At 45.0% G+C, this 17909-nt stretch overlaps 1 protein-coding gene across 1 annotated transcript in view; it reads left to right on the plus strand.

Moving 5' to 3' along the window:
- Window positions 1-17909, plus strand: part of NAE1 (NEDD8 activating enzyme E1 subunit 1) — a 170385-nt gene that overhangs the window by 76961 nt on the left and 75515 nt on the right. Inside the window, exon 17 of the mRNA XM_086947732.1 lies at window positions 5378-5470. Coding sequence (XP_086803858.1) covers window positions 5378-5470 — 93 coding nt within the window. The remainder of the gene's footprint in view (window positions 1-5377; window positions 5471-17909) is intronic.

Here is a 17909-nt window from a genome sequence, read left to right on the forward strand (position 1 = left end):
GTTTGTTTCTAGACAGATTACAAGAGCAGTCAACACTGAGGGAGGACAGAGCACATGGCGAGCATGTGGCAGCACATGGCAAACAAGATGGCTGCCAGATATACAAAATGGCTTTCAGCTCATGCTAACAAATCCCTCCAATCTTTAACAGGCATGGTGGGGGTCCTAAGGTCTGGGCCAAGAAACTGTCCGCTTCTGGAGATGACTGGCTTACAAGAAATTTCCCTGGTGGAACACCATCTGGTGGGATCTTTAAACTCCTGGGTGGATGAGCTCAGCCGCCTACTGTAAGGGAATCAATATTAGCTATTCTCTATGCTATTCTTCTTCCAGCATTGAGAAGAAGCCTGACTCCGCTTCTTTCGCCCCCTCTGAGAAAGTGCAATGTCAGCACCTTTTAGAGTTTCCAACGAGGCACTCCCTTGTCATACACTCTGATTAGAGTGGAGCACAGGACTTCTTTATGCCTTCCTGCTAACCCCTCCTCTGTCCCTGTATTCTGAAGATCAGGAATGACCGGATCCAAGCCATCCTAGTGGCTCTGAATTGGGCCATTAGAGCATGGACATGAGCATCTGTCCTCCAATCAAGCTCTGTCCTCCAATCAGGCTTCCTCTACGGGAGGACCTCTTGTCATAGCAGCAGGGCAGTGTCTTCCATCCTAGTCTGCGCAAACTACACTTCCATTTGTGAAGATTGAGCTGCAGTAGTTAGTTCTTATGGTCTCCGTCTGGAAGGCATCAATGTTATCTTGGCATCCAGGCAGCCTTCTGCGAAATCTGTGCATAAGGGACGCTGGGACCCGTTTGTGAAGTAGCGTGGGACCTGTCATTTAGACCAGGTGCCGACAAAATTGTTCGATATGTTATTGTTTTCTTTTCTTTGGCCTGCAAGGCCGTGCTTTGTGCACAGTTAAAGTTGATCTGTCTTTCTTTTAATTTTGCTGAACCAGCCAATAGTCTTTAAATCATCTGTTGTGATGCATTTTATTAAAGGTTTGCAGCATGTGTTGTGAAAACGTTTTGTGATGTCATAGTGGGACTTGAATTGAGTCCTCGCTTTTGTCATGTGCACCCTTTTCAAGTCCAACCATTTCCCTTGTATATCTGCTCACATTGAAGACAACCTTCTTGTTGACAATAATATACGCACTCTGGATTAGCGGACTTCAGTCCCCCTCGTTCCAGCCTCCTTATACCACCTTTATCACGGATAAGTTGGTGCTCAGTGCTCGGGCAGCGTTTCTGTCGAAGGGGTGACTCCTCACATCGGTCTAACTATTACGCTTCGACATTATTTGTTCCACTTCATTCCTCGAAAAAGGAAGAGAAACTCCATTAGTTGGTCCCCTAGAGAGCGCTCGTATTTTACATAGATCGGACCAAAGACCATTGAGTGGATGATCAGGTATTTGTGAATCGTTCCAGGGCGAAGATGGGCAAGGCGTTGCCGATATGGACCATCTCTCGATGGGTAATCCTCTGCATTAAGATCTGCTACACATTGGCTGGAAAGCAGCTCCCTAAAGGCCTAATATCTCAATCCTCTAGAGCAGAGGTCTTCAATCTGTGGGGCGCGACCCCCAGGGGGGTCGTGGAGTCCTGGGAAGGGGGTCGCAGATTCTGCCAGAGTGCAGTTCCTGGCGTCGGGCTGATCGAGGGTGCTCAAGGCAGAGGCCGCCTAATTCACACCGAGGTGTGAAAAACATCAAAGCCTCGTTAACCACTAAAGGTCTTTTAAAGACCTGTGATAGTACTCTGGTGTGCCTTTGTGTGTGTACAAGCTGTTTCAGCCAGGCTGACATACAGGAGCTGGGGGGTGGAGGAGGCTGTAGCCCTTTGAGTTCAATGGACTTAGCTGTGGGTTTATTTTTACTTTTAACGTTTTATATAGCGCTAGTTTAACCCGTAGGTATCTGAGCGCTTTACAAATACACAGTAAACAGTAGAAGGACATTACAATCATATCATTGGTTTAAGTCCCACGAGCCCTCATACCTGGCGCCTGTGCAGGAGAAATGTGGCTGAGAGTCTGTTCTTCATGGTGAGATGTTTTCACAGCCGGTTGCCCCCCCCCTCCCCCCTTCCCCAAGCAGGGAGGCACAGAGATGCCCTCCCATGAGAGAGGAAGACGAAGCAGTGAGATACTGACCCCCCATGAGAGAGGCACAGACAAGGTGGGTGAATGAATGATGGGTGGATTGATCGATGAAAGGGTGGACGGATGAAGGATGGATGGATGAAAGGGTGGATGGCTGTATGGATGGACGGATGGTAAGATGAAAGGGTGGACGGATGTGTGAAAAGGTGGGTGGATGAATGATGAGTAGATGGATGTAAAGATGAAAGGGTGGATAGATGGATGAAGGATGGATGGATGTGTGAAAAGGTGGGTGGATGGAGGATGGATGGATGAAAGGGTGGATGGAAGGATGAAAGGGTGGATGGAAGGATGAAAGGGTAGATGGATGAGGGATGGATGTATGGATGGATAGAAGGTTGCATGGATGAATGATGGATGGATTTGTGAAAAGGAGGGTGGATGAGTGATGGGTGAATGGATGGAAGGGAGGATGGATGGATGGAAGGATGAAAGTGGATGGATGGATGGATGGATGAAGGATGGATGTATGGATGGATAAAAGGTTGCATGGATGAATGATTGATGCATGGAGGGATGTGTGAAAAGGTGGGGATGAATGATGGATGGGTGGGTGGATGGATGGATGGAAGGGTGGGTGGATGAAGGATGGATGTATAGATGAAAGGGTGGATGGATATATGGAGGGAATAATGAAAGGGTGGATGGATTAATGAAAGGTTGGATGGATGAAGGATGGATGGATGTATGGATGGAAGGATAAAAGGGTGGATGGATGAAGGGTGGATGTATGGATGGATGGATGGATACAAGGTTGCATGGATGGATGGATGATGGATGGATGTGTGAAAAGGTGGGTGGAAGAATGATGGGTGGATAGGTAAAGGATGGATGTATGGATGGAAGGATGAAAAAGTGGATGGATGAAGGATGTATGGATGGATAAAAGGTTGCATGGATGAATGATGGATGGATGTGTGAAAAGGTGGGTGGAAGAATGATGTGTGGATGGATGGACAGGTGGATAGGTAAAGGATGGATGTATGGATGGAAGGATGAAAGGGTGGATGGATGATGGATGGATAAAAGGTTGCATGGATGAATGATGGATGGATGGATGTGTGAAAAGGTGGGGATGAATGATGGATGGGTGGGTGGGTGTATGGATGGATGGATGAAAGGGTGGGTGGATGAAGGATGGATGTATGGATGAAAGGGTGGATGGATGGAATAATGAAAGGGAGGATGGATGGATGAAGGATGGATGGATGTATGGGTGGATGGATGAAAGGTTGCATGGATGAATGATGGATGGATGTGTGAAAAGGTGGGTGGAAGAATGATGGATGGACGGACAGGTGGATAGGTAAAGGATGTATGTATGTATGGATGGAAGGATGAAAGGGTGGATGGATGATGGATGTTAGGATGGATAAAAGGTTGAATGGATGAATGATGGATGGATGGATGGATGTGTGAAAAGGTGGGTGTGTGGATGGACGGGTGGATAGGTAAAGGATGGATGTATGGATGGAAGGATGAAAGGGTGGATGGATGAAGGATGGATGGATGTGTGGAAGTGTGGGTGGATGAATGATGGATGGATGGATGTGATGAAGTCTAACAGGCGCATTTATGGTTGTCGATAGTTGTTTATGATGAGGAGTACCAGTTTCTAGAATTTTTTGTCAGAAGGGGGTCCGTACGCCTAAAAAGGTTTTACAAGGGGGTCTCTGCATCAAAAAGTTTGAAGACCTCTGCTCTAGAGCCATGGTTGTTATGACTGCGTTAGCATGTAGAGTGCCTGTCCTGGACATCTGTCAGGCAGCTACTCGGCCAGCTCCCTGGGAGGTACGGGGTGTTGCCGAGCTGTTTGCCACTGCCGGTTTCAGCCTATTTCGTTACAGCGGCCGATATTGCAGCTATGCTGCAGAAACGGCCCTGAAACAAAATCAGCCCCTAAGGGCTCAAAACCGTCCCCCGACCCTTGTGGCCCACCGGGGTAATGCCCAGTGTCTGCTACGGCCAGTCCGGCCCTGTACAGGGTCATCACTGCACATGTTCACAAAGCACTCCTGCCTCAACAGTTGGGTCTGTCAAGATGGGAATTCTGCTCACATCCCCCTGCAGGCCTTTTCAGTTTTATTCATCCACAGATTGACCCCCTTGGAAGGTACAACTTTGGTATACTTCCCAAAGGTGGGTAATATGCAATTAGGAGAACAAGCTACTTATCTTTGATAAGGCTTTTTCTGGTGGATGCACTATCTAACCTAAGATTTCTCATCTCCTTCCCATCCCATTGTTTTGTGGCATGGCTGCTTCACATAAAAGATCTGCACACTGGTTCTGTCAGTGTGCTCATATGCTCCACCTCTAAGGGTGCGGAAGAATTCCTGAAAGAAACTGATGTCATCGCGCATGGGTGACACTTTTATGTGGCTCCAATAGTCACTTTCAGGGCAGAATAACATCGACACAGTCTCACAACGCCACCTACTGTCGCCCTGGTTGAATATTTTCTGGATCCAGGCTGGCGACTAGGGATATTCTAAAAGGTGAAGAATCTGTGGTTAGATAGTGTCCTCCAGAAAGAGTGTTACTGAAGGTAAGTCATTTGTTTGACAGGAATACATTTGGATTGTACCTGGGCTGATTGGATCAAATGTCGGAGTTCTTTAGACCATCTTTCTATTGCAAGCAGTCTGCAAGCATTAAGCTCTCTTCCACAGAAGGTGATAAACAAGTTGCAAAACGTTTGAAGAGTCTTGCTTGCTGTGTTGGCTCCCAATCCTGCCTTTCGCATTCCCCTTTCTTCCTATTGTGAAGTTGTGGAATCTGAACTCAAATTGACAATAGGAAATGGCTGGACATAATAAGAGGATGAAACGTACTTAACAAGAGTCCATTACACATATACTGTAGACCGAGTGATAGAAAAGATGCTGGAAATATCATCTGAATAAACCCATAAGTTTTTGAGCAGATTGTAGAGTTGGTGCATGCTTGGTGCAGGGGAAGTGCACCTGGTTATTTATTCTCAAAGGCTTTGAGGGCTAGTTATGAGCCCTATAATCAGGTGACCGTTTCCAGAAGGTGGAAGTAGAAAGCCAGTACACTTTGAGCAACTAGTCGCATGGAAGTAAATTAAACGTTTAGTACTAAGAAAAAATGGGAACATATTTAGGTAGTTTCCTGAAATATTTAATCTGATGGTTTCTTTAGTACTTGTACAGATACATTTGCATTTTTCTAAAATTAGATTTTTGTATTTCAGCATCCTGGATGGATAACCCAGACAGTGAATTAGTGCTTTACCTAATGCTTAGAGCTGTCGACAGATTTTATAAACATCATGGCCGATACCCAGGTAGTTAAATATTTGTCATATTCTTGCAAAATTGGATTAAGATGTTGATGTCTGAGTGTACTTTTATCACATCTGTTGGAACTATGCTTTTAATATGAATGTATGTAATATTTTTACGCTTTTATCTAAATGCAAGGAATAAATGGAACATGGACTCAATATTTTCACAAAACAGGAAACTCATTATGGATGCAGAAAGAATAGACACTTACCCAGTTGTTATGCTTTAAATGCTTCCCTCTCCATGGCAATTCAGGCTGATATAAAAGAAACCGCCACAACGCTCAAAAGAGCTCCTTATATCATAGCATGAGTGCAACGCTTGGTTTGCCAGACATGGTAACCTAGGTGTACATGAACCCTTCTCACGCAGGTGCTTCTGTCCACAGATAGAGTAAGAGCCTGTGTTTGACTTTGGAAAATATTCTGCCACATATCCTGCCACGCTTCGTTTAAGCCCGCAATTACCGCCACGGAACCGGGAGATCACTGCAGGGCAACCCTGACACCTGGAGCGGCAAGTGGACTTTATCCCCCACAGTCCTTCGTGGTGGGCACGCCGCGCACCGCGTTTTCGAGCGCCAGGAAGCACTGAAAAGGGGGTCAGGGCTCCTGCAGTGCGGGAGCCCGTGTTTGACTTTGAAAAATATTATGCCACATATCCTGCCACACTTCGCTTAAGCCAGCAATTGCCGCCACGGAACCGGGATATCACCGCAGGGCAACGCTGACACCCGGAGCAGCCAGGGGACTTTATCCCCCACAGTCCTTCGCGGGCTGGGCCACCGCTTTTGGTTTCTGCACATTGGACATCAAGCTGTATGGAGGTAGGCTGAATTTAAATTAACTCCTTCAAAAAGACTTTAATAGACTCTGCTGTATTCAGGGAGGAAGTTTGATACGTGGTTCTGACTGTATATTTATTGCTGGGGGTAAAAGCTCCTTGTGACCTAGGCACTGGGGACATTTCCTGAGCCAATTATCTGAAGTGACTGAAGCAAGAACTGCCCCTTGGGTACAGTGAGGCTCCGTGTGTACACGTACATTGCACAGATACCATCTTTCTGCCTCTTAGTGCTCATATTTTGTGCTCGCGGGCGCTAGTGTTGGGGCAATAAGAAAGCTTTTCAAGGTATGGGGAGGAGAAAGGCTCAGACGGGGGCCACTGGGACCAAATCTGTGGCAAGCACCTCTTCTACTGCCTCTACAGTTACTACAATGGACTCTTTCCTGCTGAGAGCAGCGGCTGTCATCGATAAAGAGATAGAACTTGTGAACAGGCGTCTTTCTAGATCACCTATCAACTGCCAGGGTCTGTCTCCACATAGACTCAGTGTGCCTCAGGTTGAATTGTCATCAGCTTGTTCTGACAAGAGCCAGCACAGGGCGAAAATAACCTAACACGCGGCTCGGGTTAAATACATCCCGGCACCCTGATGGTGTGTGTTATCTACTTCTTGAAGAAATGAAACATAAATGAAATAAAGTGCAGTGAATTACATACACTTTCAGAATACTACACAAATTAGTGTAAGTATCATTGTATTGTTTTGTATGTCCTGACGAATGCTCTATAGACCCGGCTGGGCTATAAGGAGCTGAAACATGTCAACTGTTTTCTAAGTGATATAAGGTGATCCAGTAACTTGATTAACCACTATATCCAATTTATTTTTAATAACACTACCTCTCCTTTTTATATTAAAATTCACAGTTGGAGAAGTATTGTTTTTTTAAAGGGCACTTCCCTTCTTTTCTTCCTTTCCTCACTTTCACCTGTGGGGGTGTCTCACATTCCCTCGACACTGCTACCCAGACCAGAGGTTGCCTCAGGTTGAGGCTGGCATATAGCACGATAATTGGACACCCGATGAATATGCCATAACGCTGAACGTGGGGCGGATAATCAACATATACCGCATCAATATCGTAGCGTTTATGAGGGTGTTCCATTATAACCAATGGTTATGAAGCTACAAGTGTCCATTCTATTTGATTAATTCACTACAGTATCGGGGAATTGAATGGATCTCTATTCCTCCTCCCTACTTTTTGTTCACGTTTTTTGTTCTGACAATTGCCAGGTGTCGCCTACTGTTCTTGAGGTCACTGTAGGCTCATTGCTTAGTAATGACATCCCCCGCTCAGTGTTCCCAGGGTTATCCCTCTCCCCAGCTATCATTATTGATAGAAGAGGAAGTATAGTCTTATCTCAAGGGAATGATAGCCCTAAAACATCAAGCCTTGCATCAGCTACCCCGCTTTTTGTCAGCCCATTGAACCCACCGTCCAGGGGAGCATTAATCGTAAACTCCAGCCTATTGGGAGAAAAGCTAAAAGAACCAAGACCCCAACTACCAAACCTGCAATTAAACCTCTTGTTTCCCAACCGGCAGCCTTAAACCTAGACACAAAGGCTACCCAGGTTTTAAATGATCTAATGGCCACATTATTGGACATCAAACTGAGCCCTATTCTGTAGAGGTTGATATCAATTGAGAATAGCCTCATGGGGTGGGGTGGGGGGGTCATTTGGACTTTTGCAAAACTTGTAGAGTTGCTTGTGTACAAGATCAAAAAGGCAACTCGCGTACAAGTATTTGCAGAAATTTAACTAAAACCCATGCAGACATACCACCTGCACAGTGTCAATTAGTGCAGTCAGCAAACAGGGAGACAAATGGCCCGCGGGTGCTCCAATATCCAATGGACCTCAGGTAGTCCCCTTGTATAAGCAGGTCTTTCAAAGCACAGTAGAACAGCCGGAGGGTAATGTCGTGCCACCTGAGGAAGCATGTCAGAACCTTCCAACTATTCATCTCCCTCCAGAATCTACGCCATATGTGGTTGTTTTGGGTAATTTGCCTCCGCTTCATCCTGGAATGAATGAAGACTATAATAACTTGAAGAACAAGGTACTTCATTGGTTAACAAACAACATCGCTGCAGGTCCTAGATTAGACCGCAACATCATCACGGTACGACGAGTGGCATGGGTTGGCAGCTCCCCTAAGACGGGGATGGGAATTGTGTTATAATTAATTTTAACAGGGCAGCTGTGGCAGAAAGCATTTTATCAGGTGCTGCTCAAGTAGGCCAACTATCTCATGGTTCTTTAAAACACGCACTACCCCTGGGTTTCTTTTATAGAGCGGAATGCCACAGGGCCAATAGGAGGAATATAGAAAGGGAACGACCTCAAAGATGGCCATATGAAATCAATGTAGGCTGCAATAACGTATATTTACAACCACCTCACAGGACATATAACTCATGTGGTCCCAATTCAAACTTTGTTGCACCTCCCCCCCTAGCATTAGCCAATAGGTTTTCTACGCTATTGGGGATGGAGGAATGCGATTGACTGGATACTCTGGAGGAGTCTGCAGTGGAACTGAGGCATCAACAAAAGGCTAATCAGAGTGTGATAACAGAGTTAGAGCCCACTCCTTCGATTCCCCTGCTTCTATCACAAACCGAGTTGACAATCCCCAATGTGGCCAGTAATGTCGTATCTTGGAACATAGCAGGCCTGGCAGTTAAGTTCAGTGATCCTCTGTGGCACCAGTTTATTAGGCAATTCTCTTTAATTAGCCTGCAAGAGACGTGGCTAGTGGATTGTAATCTGCTTTTGGAGGGTTACAAAGGTTATTTCGTCCCTGCAACCCCATCAACCAGCGGTAGAGCTAAAGGAGGTTTAGTCACGTATATTTCCCTGGCCTCGACTGCCGGGTACAAACTTGTCCTCCCGCCGCACCTGATATTCTAGCCATTACTTTTAAGAAGGGAAATCATAGAATGACCCTGATCAATTTTTATAACCCACCTAATGGAAAAAAGGAGGGTAGCATTTTTCAACTGGGTCATTAAATAAGGAAGTTGCGTGACCTAAGCTCACACCCTTCGATAGTAGTGGCAGATTTTAATATTCACCCATGTGGCAATCCTAAGTTAAGTAACATGGGTGATATGGGATTCCATAAAATAGGGTTTTGTTATTAACATTCTTTACAGGGGGACAAATTAAACAACTTAGCAAATTAATTTGATTTGCGCTCATTGATGTCCTTCTCTGCCCGAAATAGCAAAATCATGATTTCCACTTTTAAAGGGAGAGGCACAGGGTCTATTATAGACCACATTTTAGTCTCCTCAGATTCTCAGTCCCTCTTTCAGAGGTTTATTATTAAAGATATAGGTTACAGCGACCACAATGCTCTTTGTGTATATTTTAGTGGCTTGCTTCTTTCTAGTAAGTCCAGGGTAGCAGATGAGGGGAAAATGAGACCTACAGATGGCGGGCGTTGGCTAAAATGGTCCCAGATTGATCCAGATGCCTTCTAAATCTGATAGCCCACGAAGAACTGGGGATCCCCTTTCTATGTGATATCCTCGCTTTACGCCCTTTAGTTTTCTGGCTGAAGTGCTGGCTTAACACAGAATTAAAATTAACCCAGCAAATTATTACAGACTGTATGTCCTTGGACCATATGTCACGAATTCCTTGGCTACGGTACATTAAAGGTCGCTTTTCAGAGCTGGGTCGCCCTGACCTCTTTCTAAAACCTTCAACTATTACAAAAAAAATGTTGAAACCGTTAAAGACGTATTCATCGCTAGAAGAAAGATAGAAAGGGACGATCAGGAACTGTGTAAACCCAGTGTCTGCAAATATCTGACCTTAATAACTGAGCCTCTAACAGAGCCTTATCCTGGGGACCCCGACTACTTACGAGCGCTTTCTGTTGACTAGGTTCCGACTGGATTTTTTTCATCTTTTAATTGCGGTGCCTAAGGGGTCCAGAAGAGGTCAGGTGTTAGCACCCTGTGGCTACGACAATCTGTCTCCACAGGATCTGCTTTACTTTATGTTCTTCTGTAAACACTATGATGTGCCCTGGAGACACTTTTTAATCCCCCTCTTAAGGAGGCTCAATTTTATTCAGATGCGTCCAGCCGTTTACAGATGCTGAAACCGGAGTGTATTATTTTTATTGTAGGGTACTTAAAATCATTGATGCGAACTAGGGCCTGCCTAGAATATTAGCCAATTGTGGGGGTAGTTGCACCAAAGGTTTTACATTTGTTATTATGTGTCTATTATGCGAGATCTTGATATTTAACTATTGCACTTGTAGCACTTTCCTTACGCCTCGAAATATGCATCTTATACCTTTTAATGTATGTATTTAATAGATTGTGTATTTTTTATTGTGACTTTTATGGTTTACTTGATGTAAAACCGAATAAAGTTCAATATGATGATGATGATGAGTAAGAATATTCCAAAGACCATTGTGGGAGGTGGGGAGGACAATCGTACACCATCATTGAAAAGGCACCAGCCAGACAAATTTGTTGCAAAATCATATCCCACACCATGAGGCAGGACTGCCATCTGAGTAGTAGATTATGTCCTATGTAGTGCAGACAGTGGCAGACCCTTGCTTCATTACCCTTCTCATTTTTACTGCGGTCTTCAGTATGAGGGGTAACCAATTGGTGCTGTACATAATGGTCCAGAGTTTAGACTTTAACACATTTATACGGAGTTTAAATCTCATTTGGAAAACAGAGTCTGTTCAAAATGGAGACATCGATCTTATACCAGTAAAGCTTATACCAGTGAAGAGCAGTGTGCAACAGTGCTTCATATTCACACTCATGAAGTTTAGTTTATACAAAAAAAAAAAAAAAAACGTAGTTCTAATGCCTGACAAAAATACCCACATCTACCAACATGCAGAAAATACCTAGCTCTACTTTAAGGTGAATCCAGGCAAGCATTTAACTCGCTCACCACTATCCAAGCCTGGATGTCGAGGACTACCTCAGTCCTGATACAAACTAACTTGTGATCGTCTGTAACAGAAGGTTCGAGGCATATGGGCTGCAGATGGTACATTATGAATAGATCGCCATCTGGTGTTGGGCTCGGATGATTGCACTTTGTTTTTCTCTTGGAGAGTCTTTTGTCTCTTGGTGACTCCTCCCTTGGTTGGTAGTGCGCATGGGCATCGGCTCCATCCTTAGATTGTTTTTTTCCGCCATCAAGTTCGGATGAAGATCGAGACGCTCCAGATCAACTTCAGAAGAAAGTGATTTTCGGCGCGTATTCCCTTTCCAATTCGACGGTATTGTTATCCGAACGCGTTCATTTCCATTCCGACGCGTTACAAATTCAAAATAGAAGAGAAAAACTTGGATCTACGTCGAAGAACAGGAGGCCTTTCTCGACGCAGTCAAGCCCGGAGTCCATGGAAAGGACTCCATTCAAAAAATGTCCAACGTGTGGTGCTAAGTTCCCACACAAGGACCTACACGAGGTGTGCAACCTCTGTCTATCGCCTGAACACGAATCCAGGGACTGCGAAGCCTGCGCAGCATTCTCCTCCAAGCTAACGATTAGAAATAGTCGAGCTCGAAGACACGAGGTTTCCAGAATGCAGGCGGAAGCGATCCCGGAGCTGTTCGGAGACGAACAAATCGAGGAAGAAGAGGACCAGTCGGGGTCAGAAGGGGACCAGTCGGAGGTTGAAGAACTCATCGAGCAACAAACCGTGAGTGACGACGTCCCCTTACCGAAAAACCGACCCCGTGCGGTAACGACCCCGCCCTCGGGCCCGGTCAAACCGCTGAAAAAAGTTTCCGACGCCCCGCCCTCGGGCCCGGCAACGAAACCGAAACTGAAACCGAAACACTCGGACTCCCACCATGTCGGATCCGAGAAAAGGGCGACATCGACTTCGGCACCGAGGCTACATACAAAGGAGAGCTCGGTATCGAAACATTCCATGTCGAAACATAAATATGACTTATCGCCCAAGAGACACTCGATACCAAGAAAGTCGGAATCGAGCAGACATTCGGTGTCGAAAACAACAAGATCTGACGTTCGAAAACAAAAGCACCTCTCGGAACCAGGACCCTCGGTACCGATTCAGGAGCAACAGACAGATCCCAAACAAAAGATCTTGTTTATTGATCCACAAACTGGGAAAGTGGTCACGAAGAAGAGAAGGAGTGAACAGTCGGAAGATAAACCTCTTCCTTCAAAAAAGAGAACAATGGGGACGAATATAACTCCTCCTGCTTCTCCTCGTCCTAGAGTAACACCCTCTTCTCCTATTCCTCACAATAGGCCAAATATTCCTACACCTTCCACACCAAGACCAGCTACACCTCAGTCAGATGTAGACAGTGATCTAGGGGAGGGAGAACCTCAAGGGGATGACGAAACTATCCCAGATGAGGAGGATCCATGGGAAAATTATGATGTAGGGTCAGATGAGGACAACGACCCAGAGCTATATCCCTCAAAGCCTTCACCACCTGATGAGAACACAGGTTTTGTGCAGCTCATTAATAGGGCAGCAAAATATCACAAACTAGATATGCATACAGAACCTCAAATAGAGGATTTCTTGTTAGAGACTCTACCTAATGCACAGAGAACATCAGGTACTCTTCCTATGTTGAAGGGTCTTCTTACTCACACAGAGGAAATATTCGAAAACCCAGTGAGAGCCAGGGTGTTAAACCCAAGAATCGATAAAAAATACAAAGCGGCTCCAAAGGACCCAATATTTATTAGAGGGCATGTACCTCTAGACTCGCTGGTGGTCTCAAACGCTCGTAAAAGAGCAAACTCATTATCTACAGGAGAGGCTCCTCCACCAGATAAAGAGTCGAAGTTAATAGATGCATCAGGCAAAAGAGTAGCATCACAGGCAGCGAATAGCTGGCGTATAGCCAATACACAAGCACTACTCGCACGTTACGACAGGGCACATTACGATGAGTTAGAAAAACTTCTCACACATCTCCCGAAAGAACATCAGAAGAAGGCAGACCAATTAATACAGGAAGGTAAAATAATAACCAATACTTCCATTAAGTGTGCATTAGACGCAGCAGACACTGCAGCAAGGTCGATTAACACTAGTGTCATGCTAAGAAGGCACGCATGGCTTAGAATCTCAGGATTCAAACAAGAAGTACAAACAGCCCTACTGAACAAACCATTTGATCAGAAGACATTGTTTGGTTCAAGCACAGACGAGACATTAGAAAAAATGAAGAAAGATACGGAAACGGCTAAGTCAATGGGAGCATTGCAACAGCCAACACACAGAGGTTCCTTTCGTAGATCCACCTATAGAGGGGGCTCAAAGAACACAGGAACGAATCAGCAATCCACATCTTTCACACCAACATCACCCAGAGGTAATTCAAGAGGCAGTTACAGAGGTAACAACAATAAGGGAAGAGGCCGCAGAAATAATAACAACCGCAACGCCTCAACACCAAAACAGTGACTTCATAGAACTCCCCCCAGACCACATAACACCGGTCGGGGGACGTCTATCACAGTTCCTACCTGTCTGGGAAAACATCACGTCAGACAAGTGGGTGAGACAAATTATCCAACATGGTTATTGCCTAGAACTCACAGCTACCCCACCAAACATCCCCCCCAAACAGCGTCCAATGAGTCAAGATCATCTGACATTGTTAAGAGAAGAAGTGCTAGCACTTCTACAAAAGCATACAATAGAGAAGGTCCCAAAAGATCAACAAGGAACAGGAGTATACTCTCTATACTTCCTGATCCCCAAAAAGGACGGGTCCCTAAGACCAATATTAGACCTCAGACCTCTCAATGCTTACATAAATTCGGAGCACTTCCACATGGTCACGCTCCAACAAGTACTCCCTTTACTGAAGAAAGGGGACTTTCTTTCTACACTGGATCTAAAAGACGCTTACTTTCATATCCCAATTCACAAAGCCCACAGAAAATACCTAAGGTTTGTGTTAGAAGGACAACACTATCAGTTCAAAGTCCTTCCGTTCGGTGTCACAACAGCACCGAGAGTTTTCACAAAATGCCTAGCTGTGGTGGCAGCACACCTAAGAAGACAACAAATACATGTCTTCCCATACTTGGACGATTGGCTAATAAAGGCCAAGTCAAAGGAAGAATGTCTTCACAACACACAGAAGACAATTCAATTGCTGCACCACCTAGGGTTCACGGTGAACTACAAAAAATCACACCTGCAACCAAACCAGATTCAGCAATACCTGGGGGCTACAGTAGACACAGAAAAGGCAATAGCATACCCCAACCCAATCAGAGTACAGACGATGGTCGGGTTAATACAAAGATTTCAACCACAACACTCACTACCAGCACGAGTGTTTATGCAACTATTAGGCATGATGTCCTCCTGCATACTGCTAATACCACATGCCAGACTACAAATGCGCCCACTACAAGAGTGTCTAGCGACACAGTGGAATCAGGCTCAAGGTCAGATTACAGATCTGGTGTTGGTAAACGACCGGACGTATCGCTCTCTGAAGTGGTGGAACACAGAAAACATTTCCAAGGGACGGTCGTTCCTAGAGCCAATTCCACAAGTAATAATAACAGCGGACGCATCGCTCTCCGGATGGGGAGCGCATATGGACAGATACACAGTACAGGGGAAGTGGAGTGTGCAGCAAAAGAAACTGCACATCAACTACCTAGAACTATTAGCAATATTTCTAGCACTAAAAGCTTTCCAAATGCAAATAACAGGCAAAGCAGTCCTGATCAGAACAGACAACATGACTGCAATGTATTATATTCAAAAACAGGGGGGGGACACTCTCTCCAACTGTCCAGACTAGCACAGGACATATGGAGATGGGCAATTCCTCAAAAGATCTACCTGTTAGCGGAACACCTACCAGGAGTTCAAAATCAAATAGCAGACATCCTAAGCAGACAGTCAGAACAAGTACACGAATGGGAGCTGCACGACCAAATACTACAGCCATTCTTCCAAAAATGGGGGCAACCAGAGATAGATCTGTTTGCCAATCATCAGAACGCAAAATGCAAAGAATTCGCATCCAGGTACCCACACCAAAGGTCCCAGGGCAATGCACTGTGGATAAATTGGTCCAACAGATTTGCTTACGCGTTCCCTCCTCTACCACTAATTCCATTACTGGTTCGGAAACTGCAGCAACACTCAATGACAATGATACTAGTGGCACCCACGTGGGCAAGACAGCCGTGGTTCACCACGCTACTACAACTCTCACAAGTACCACATCAAAAGCTAAGGTTATTACCCATGCATCTTACACAGAACCATGGAGAAATAATGCACCCAGATCCCAAACAACTGAACCTAGCGATCTGGCTCCTGAGGTCATAGAGTTTGGGTATTTAGATTTACCACCAGAATGCATGGAAATCATTAAACAAGCAAGACGTCCTACCACCAGAGCATGCTATGCAGCAAAATGGAAGAGGTTTGCTATACACTGTAACAGTAAGCACATCAACCCTCTGGACGCATCCACTAAACAAATCATTTGCTATTTATTACACTTACAGCAATGTAACCTAGCATATACCTCTATCAGAGTTCATCTCGCAGCCATAGCGGCGTACCTACAAAACAGGCAACATCTGTCACTGTTTAAAGTACCAGCAATTAAAGCTTTCATGGAAGGACTCAAAAGAGTCATTCCACCAAGAAGACCACCTTCCCCAGTCTGGAATCTCAACATAGTGCTTACCAGACTAATGGGGCCACCATTTGAACCTATGCATAGGTGTGAAATACAATTCCTCACATGGAAGGTAGCCTTCCTCATAGCTATCACGTCACTTAGAAGAGTAAGTGAACTGCAGGCTTTTACGATTCAAGAACCATTTATGCAGCTACACCAAAATAAAGTGGTTCTTAGAACAAACCCAAAATTCTTACCGAAGGTTATTTCAGCATTCCACATCAATCAGTCAGTGGAATTACCGGTTTTCTTTCCAAAACCACAAACAGTAGCTGAAAGAGCCCTACATACACTGGATGTTAGAAGAGCCATATTGTACTATATAGAAAGAACACAAACTTTCAGAAAGACAAAACAGCTATTTGTTGCGTTTTCTCCCACACATAAAGGCAATCCCATCTCCAAAGCGGGCATTGCCAGATGGATTGTAAAATGCATTCAAATATGCTACTTAAAGGCAAAGAGAACATTAACTGTTCCTCCTAGAGCTCACTCTACACGTAAACTAGGAGCATCTATGGCATTTCTGGGAAACATTCCACTAGATGACATATGCAAAGCGGCTACCTGGGTTACACCGCACACCTTCACAAAACACTATTGTGTAGATGTGCACACAACACAACAAGCTAGAGTGGGACAAGCAGTATTAAAAACATTGTTTCAGACAGTTCAACAGACACGGGCGACCACCGCTAGGGAGAGAACTGCTGTATAGTCTATTCATAATGTACCATCTGCAGCCCATATGCCTCGAACGGAATATGCTACTTACCAGTATGCATCTGTTCTTGGCATAGAGGGCTGCAGAGTGGTACATGCCCTCCCAGCCTCCCCGGAAACCTGTGTCTGTTCCAACATTATCTTATTTAGATACACTTACATGGGCACTCTTATCTGTATTCTACTATACTACTCCATCTAACCCTACTATGGCAAAACAATCTAAGGATGGAGCCGATGCCCATGCGCACTACCAACCAAGGGAGGAGTCACCAAGAGACAAAAGACTCTCCAAGAGAAAAACAAAGTGCAATCATCCGAGCCCAACACCAGATGGCGATCTATTCATAATGTACCACTCTGCAGCCCTCTATGCCAAGAACAGATGCATACTGGTAAGTAGCATATTCCTTATTAGCTGTAATCTGGAAATAGCTCAACAAAGTTAACATGGTTGGCTTCATATCGCAAGTCCATGGGCTTCCACCTCAACTCCACACTTTGGTTTAATACCCCCATTGCCTAGCATTCGGCTTGGGAACCGATATCTGGGCTCCACAAGGTTAAATCATTCATTCCAAAAGGCAAGTTCAGAACACCACTTGAGCTACTGATGCACTTCCCACTTCGATTGAGTCAATGTCCTGCTTGCCAGCATCAAAGAGTCCCAAAAGAAAATATTAGGTCTAATATAATTGATGGGATCACACCAGCTTTCTTTCATTGGCAGCTGTTGCCTTCTGTCACAACAGTCACAAAATGCTGCATTGCCTACAAGGTTGTCAGTAATGGTGTTCCTTCGTACCTTGCTTGCAATCTCTGCATTTCTGAATGGGCATAAAAATTCAGCATCAGTAGCTTTGAAAAACGGGATACTAGAAAATACAAGAAAGAAAAAACTAGACCCGAAGTCTTCTCCTGCCATGCTCCAAGTATTTGGCATACCATCCCAACTAAAATCCCCCAGGCTACAAGGCCTCACTCTTCATACACCTCACACCCAGGTAACACCCACTAGGTCACACTGTTAATAGAAACTGGACCAAGAAGTTGAAGTAAAACTGTCACTCTGGTCTCTTTCCTGCTAACCTTAGTCTTCCTCAGCACACCTCCCTGGGCCTCCTCCCATAATTTCTCC

This window comes from Lissotriton vulgaris, chromosome 12, assembly GCF_964263255.1.
Source record: "Lissotriton vulgaris chromosome 12, aLisVul1.2, whole genome shotgun sequence".
NCBI classification, from domain to species: domain Eukaryota; kingdom Metazoa; phylum Chordata; class Amphibia; order Caudata; family Salamandridae; genus Lissotriton; species Lissotriton vulgaris.